This window comes from Coffea arabica, chromosome 1c (genome assembly GCF_036785885.1).
Source record: "Coffea arabica cultivar ET-39 chromosome 1c, Coffea Arabica ET-39 HiFi, whole genome shotgun sequence".
Taxonomy (NCBI): Eukaryota; Viridiplantae; Streptophyta; class Magnoliopsida; order Gentianales; family Rubiaceae; genus Coffea; species Coffea arabica.
In genome coordinates this window covers 49,859,238-49,866,177 of record NC_092310.1, presented here as the reverse complement: position 1 = coordinate 49,866,177, position 6,940 = coordinate 49,859,238, and the positions used below count along the sequence as shown (strand labels likewise).

Here is a 6,940-nt window from a genome sequence, read left to right as displayed (position 1 = left end):
ATAATTTGAAATAGACAAAAAAGAAAAACAGGACTATTAAATTGGGACGGAGGGAGCAGTAACTTATTCTGTTAGGTGAATGTTCATTTTGACAACAATTGAATGGCATGGTATAGTTGCAGTTACAAGTGCACCGATCCCGCATCCACTGGTACCAGTTTCAAGGACACAAATCCATGATTGTTTCCTCTTCTATATAGTCAAATCCAGAAGGCAAGGATTTCCTCTTTTATATTTTTATATTTATACTAATAAATATAAATATAAATATATAATATATTATTATATACACATATAATATATATTTATGAATAATGTAAATATATTATTATATAATATTATGTATATATTTATAATAAATATAAATATAAATATAAATGTATTTATAGATATTATATGTGTATATAATAATTATAAATATAAATATAATATATTTTTATTATAAATACATCATATAATTATACTAATATTATAATAAAATATATATTTATAAATATAATATATATATTTATATAATTAAATATTATTTTTTTAATAGGTGACGGGGCAAGCCCCATTTCTATGCGCTTTGTGGGGGGGGGGGGTGGAATTCCCGCCACTCCATTAGCCTTCAATGGGGCAGGTGCCCCAATTGCCATCTCTAGTTTTCGATAAATTAGATAGGAATCAGATTTAGTTTTTGTTCAAAACTTTCCAAGCTACTAGGAAATTGGGGAATTTCAAATTTTTAGATATAATTTCAAAATCTCAATTCCTATAGTAGTAATCCAAATAATAATTATGAAATTTATTCCAATTTTCCGCTCCGAAACCCTCTTACCGACCAGCACCTAAGATTAAAAAATGCAAATAAACGTAAATATACGGCAGAATGCATGAAGGACTGGTGTGAACTTCTTTAAAGTGATTTTATGCTAGGAATGAATCTAATTAGAAAGCGAGGGGTCCAATTATAATCCTTTAGATGTTTGTTTGTTACATTCTGTACAAAAGTATTTCTTGCCGGCTAACATATATTAAAAGGCAAAAGTAGTACACCGTAGAACCCCAAAAGCCCACGATTTGGAAAAGTTAGGTAATTGGAGGAACATACTCTGCTCACAAACAGCTAGACTAATTAATCTTTTCTGTTTAATGTCAATTTTTCTCCTTCCAAATTTTGTTGGTAATAAAAAGATAAGTTTGAATCCTGGTTAACTTCCTATCCCTTGAACTCCGTGTTAATCTCTACTTAATTGGAAGTGTATGCCAAAAAATGGAATTTTTCATTTGTCTCCAATTGCAACAAGGTAGACCATAGATACAAAGTCCAATTTAAGGTGCAAAGTTGTACTACAATTTCTCCAAGCAGAAAGCATTTTCTGTTCTAAATCTGATGGAGAGGAGCACTTCCAGTGAATACTTAATGTTGCATGTGAAACTTCTTAACTTTCCCCCAGTTTGGAGTTTTATTAGGTACAAATAGTTAAATATTCTGCCTAAAGAATACTTTTTTTTTTTTCGAAACGAAATATTACAAACACACACGCAAACAATAAGAGACACGCAGCAAGCATCAGCAAACCAGCGGAAAGCTCTGAGGAATACCGACCATTGCCTAAATGTACCAAAAAAATCTACCCCACTAACAAAATTATTTTATTGCATTACACCTTTGGTGATCAAAGATATTAGCAAGAACTCAGTTTGACATTCCAACTTCCAAGAATTTGCCTCTTTCCTCTCTTTCTACACCCAAATTATAGAAGAACTAAAGATGAATCAGGATTATCAACTCTAATACTAGAATCAGGATCACAAATTCCAATAGGGATACCACCATAAAATCAAAACTTAAAGATGCACAACCCGCAAGAAGAATAGGATGAGCATAAATGAAGACCATTCATAGCCAACTACTTGGCACCAATAATAATACATAGCTTGCACTAAATGTCATCAAACTGGAAACTTTTGGATAGTCAGAAAATTTCCAGAAAGAGAATACAGTAAAGATTTCTGTCATAAACTTCTTTTCATCATCTGATCAGAGCATTAAAGCTCTTGCCTCCTCCTTACTTCCATGTCTTGTTTCATTACTACATTGCATTTAACTCTTTTCATCAGTTCATCTAACTTCTTCCCACCATCATCATAGCTGGTACTAACAGTTCCGATTCTGCTACACTAATGACCAACACCATATTAGTAGTACCAGAAGAAAAAAGGGAAGATACCATTCAACCTTTATCTATCCATAAAGGTCTTCATATCATACTAATTTGTTTATTCCACCATGACATTGAATTTCTTGTTGCTGATTTTTCTGCTTGTTTGCGGGATCAGATTTCTCGGAGACAACCCCATTCCAGATGTCCATAAAGGCATTGACAATGATTTCATGATGAGAAGGAGAATTAAGACGAAGAAAGCAGCTGAGAAGCTCTTGTAGATCATCTTTTGAGTAGATTTCTTTCTCAAGAATCATTTGTAGCATTGATTGGCGAAAATCTTGATAAGGGTCGTCAGACTCCTTGACAACTGCAACACTATCACCAAATTTGGGCAGTGGACTGACCATTTTAGAGCTGCTTGGAACATTGAATTGATCCTGCTCAGAACAATGTGTTAACGTTGTGGAAGTATCATCGATGGAGTTTCCACCACCTCCTCTATCCCAGGAGCTTGAAGAAGAGTGATAAATAGGTGTATTGCTTGAGGCTTTACCCTTTGGTTTTGGCTCAATTACTTCATTAGGCTTTGGCTTCCCACATCCACATCCTCCATTAGCTGTAAATATGGCCTTAAACATTTGTTTGGTCTTGCTGGAAGACATTGAAGAAAGAAGGTGGAAGAAATAGGAGAAGGAAAAGCCAAAACTTGATTTGTGAAATAATTTAAAAAAATTCTAGTAGATATTTGTCATTTTCAGTATTTGATTGGATGTTGAGAGGATGGAGGGAGTGGGTTTGGAGGTGTAGAGGCTATGCGTATTAAATCTCACCATGCCGTAGGGAATAAGGAAGTTGTAGTTTCTTTGAAGTATCAAATTGTGATGGCAAAAAGCTTTCAAATTAAGTGTATAAGTACATATGTATTGATTAATCCGCAGGTCGATTCGGTTAGTCTTATCTTGATAAGGAAAATCTTAGCCATGAATTTGACTGGTATTCAAGCTTTCAAATAACATCAACTCTTTATAGATAATGAACATCTTATCTATATATAGCTTATGCATGTATATTTTCTTTGGTCATATGGTGATTTGCATTGTTCTAGAGGTTTTAAATCTCATATCCTATACATACTAAGTAGTGGAATCGAATGGTAGGATTTTAAACAATAATATTTGTCCAAAAACAAAAAAGGATTTTAAACAATAGAAACAACAAAAGGTCCATTAATTTGCAAATGACAGGTAGGTGACAGGCGGTTTAAGGTATTGTGCTCCTCTTGGAAGAGACGGTTAAGGTCCTAATCTTGGATAAAGAAAGAAATGGCATTGCTCTTGGAAACAGTACCATTTTATTCCTGTATGCTCTACAAACATAGATTTGCATGTGCTCGTGTGGCCATGGGAAATGAATTGGACAAAGTGGGACAAATGGAGGTTCATTTTCAGCCTGTGACCACTTTTAATTAAGACCCATTAATCCAACAAAATTGAGACAAATAAAAGCCAAAATTAAAAGGTAAGCAATGGGGTCGACAGGTCTTTCTTAATCTAGACCAAAAAAAAAAAAAAAAAAAAATCCGCTATGTCACATCCATGGTTCAAGGTTTTGATGCATATGTGTGTGTGTGTGCTAGCATTGTGTATTATGTGTCCAATTAAGCAGATAAGTATGTTCTGAAATCTTAACCACTAAAAAGTGTATTTTGATCCTTAACCATTTATTTACTTTATCTTTGTCAGTTTAGATTTTAATTTCTTTAAAGCCAACTTAAGTCATGATATCAATATGTAGAGATGCAAAACTATATATGGGATGCAGACTAGTTGTTGTTGTTGTTTTTTTTTTCCCCTGTTTGTGCTAGGAGGTCCATAAATGAGAAAAGAACTGAGATTCTATCACAACAAGGTTCAAAAAATGAGGACGACGCATGCTAGATGAACTCATCTTTCCCATCATGTGCTATTAAATTGCTTCTTAATGGAGTTTGATTATATATAGTATATGTAGACCAACTTGACTAAAAATAAAGAAACATTTTGCACTCAAAAACATAAAATGCATGTAAATAAAAGTATGGGGGAACTAGGTTTGTGCTGTTTTTCTTTGAAATCAATGAAGATTTTGAGATGGATCTTTAAGAAATAAATGAAGGTTTTGGAAAACTCCAACATGATTGTCCCTCACCAAATACATAACTAGTAAACCAATTACCAACACATACAATAATAAGACAAACAAAAAATATGTGTGGTGCAGAATACAAGAAAAATGGACATTCAATAAGATGGTTGTCTCAAAACTTGATTACAGAACCTTCAAAAAAGCATATGTTAATACATGTTTTGATGTATCTACTTCCTTTGCCGTCTTAAAAAGTATGACATAGATTGGCTGTTGAAATTGCATATCCATCCAAATTCACCTGCATTTCCATAATTTGATTCCTTTCATCCAACTGCTATTATAGTTACAGTCTAACAGATGTTAAGCATGCATGCTACAATAGTTAAGGAAATGATTAAAGGTCTACAATGGTTAATGAAATAATTAAGGATCAGTTTTGAGTGAGACGTTTCTAGTGTAAGGGTCAGTTTTGAGTGAGACGAATCAAGTTTATCTTAAAAGATTAGATAATGCAATTATTGAATGAGAGATATCAAGTTTATCTTATAAGATTAGATAAGGCAATTATTGAATGAGAGATACCAAGTTTATGTTAAAAGTGGATAATGCAGCACAAGTCAACTAGACTAAATTTGGCATCCCTTTTTTTTTTTGGGTACTCAATTGTAAAGTTAAATTCATTACATAAATATGCATTTGAACTATATTAGACTGAAAATGGCTGTTCAATCCTGACTAAACGTGGCCATCTTTTTTTTTTTTTTTAATGTTCAATCCTAAAGTTTATTTTCCGAGTACATTGATCATCATAATATGTCTAGAAGGTTATCAAGATAAAATCCTACTTTGGGTTCAATTACACATAATCAATGAATTAACCATATTTTGAAGTCAATTACACATTTATTGTTTTTCATTTTGTGTGTCCAATCTCCAAATAGGAAGGTTTCTGAAAGGTTAATTAATTAGGGCTAATTTTTATTTTTTAACTTGTAAGCTTAAAACTACCATCACTTAAAGCTAACAACCTTATGGTAACTCTAGGATGGTATCTGAAAGCTTAAAGCTAGTTTTTAGTTGTTAACTTCTCTAGGTGGTATCTAAAAGCTTAAAGCTAACACCTAACATCCCTAGTAGTTGAGTAAGAGCAAAAGGAAATTAGGATTAGTATACATGCTGGCAAGATAGTAATGGATTTCTTCTTAAGTGGACTTGGTCTTCATTTTGGATGTATTTCTTTGTTAATTTTGTATCATCTAGCAAAATTAAGATGCTTTTATGGCATCAACATCACTACGTGTAGATGATTTTTTTTTTTTCCCGTTTTGGTATCAGCACTTTATAAACTAGTATCCCTTAATCAAATAACTAGTATAAACAAATCAAAGAACTAGTTTTATACATAATTCATAGTTTATAACTAGTGGTATATGTTAGGACCGGGCCAGGAAATAGACAAACTCAAGTTAGCACAAAGTAGGCGGTATAACCGACCATATAATAGATAGGCGGTAAATACCAGCCATATAATAATTAGGCGGTAAAACCGACCATATAAAGACGGATAACAAAGCAAATAAAAGACACAGAAGATTTACGTGGTTCGATCAAATTGACCTACGTCCACGGGCGAGGGAGGAGCAATATTTCTACTATGAAGAAGAAATACAAAAGCCGTAGGAAAGTGGTTCCTAGGCCAATAGGCACTTACAAAAGAGTTTAGAAAAAATTCCTAAACTCAAAACAAGAGAGCCTAAAATATTTGACTAAATGGGCTAAATGACTCGAGAAGCTAATAGCCCATATAACTCTCTTGAGTGGTGCGAGTTGATCCTTCAATAGACTCCCTTATTTATAGGAAACCAAAGGAAGAATTCCTTTGGCTTCTACCGATATGGGACGAAGCACCAAAAGCATTTGGTCAACAAATGCGGCTTCAACAAATCTCCACCTTGATGAGTCCCCAACATCGAGAGATTATAAACTTGCTCCACCTTCTCCATATAAGCCCTAATGGGCTTAAATCACCAACAATGAACACCAACCAAATCCAAGCACTGCTTGAACTTGTAAACTGGAAGAGGTTTCGTAAACATATCGGCTGGATTGTCCTTAGTATTGATTTTCTGAATAAGGACTTTTCCCTCAGCAATGATATCCCGAATGAAGTGATACTTCACATCAATGTGTTTCGTCCTCTCATGATACATCTGATCTTTAGTCAAGTGTATGGCACTTTGACTATCACAGTGAATATCAGTAACACCTTGATATAGACTTAGCTCGCTAAATAAACTCTTCAACCACAAGGCTTCTTTGATTGCCTCGGTCACAGCCATATATTCTGCTTCTGTAGTAGACAAAGCTAGGACAGGTTGTAGAGTATCTTTCCAACTAACAGCGCAACCGCCAATGCAAAATATATAGTCTGAAAGAGATCTTCTCCTGTCAAGATCTCCAGCGTAGTCTGAGTCTACAAAACCAACCAAAGTATTATTATTTCTTCCAAACTCCAAACATGCATTTGAAGTACCTCGCAAGTATCTGAGAATCCACTTCACAGCCTGCCAATGTGTTTTACCAGGGCAGGACATATATCTGCTAACAACACTGACTGCTTGTGCAATATCTGGACGAGTACAAACCTTTGCATACATAAT

General features: G+C 33.9%; 1 protein-coding gene across 1 annotated transcript; it reads right to left on the bottom strand.

The window, feature by feature from the left end:
• Positions 1 to 1,865: 1,865 nt before the first annotated feature.
• Positions 1,866 to 3,033, bottom strand: LOC113726203 (uncharacterized). The gene has a single exon (XM_027249791.2). It carries the CDS (start codon positions 2,813 to 2,815, stop codon positions 2,252 to 2,254), a length of 564 nt encoding a protein of 187 aa, XP_027105592.1. The 5' UTR covers positions 2,816 to 3,033; the 3' UTR covers positions 1,866 to 2,251.
• Positions 3,034 to 6,940: the final 3,907 nt, after the last annotated feature.

Coding starts and splice junctions, on each gene's coding strand:
- LOC113726203 (XM_027249791.2), bottom strand. CDS start 2,815: ATGTCTTCCAGCAAGACCAAACAAATGTTTAAGGCCATATTTACAGCT.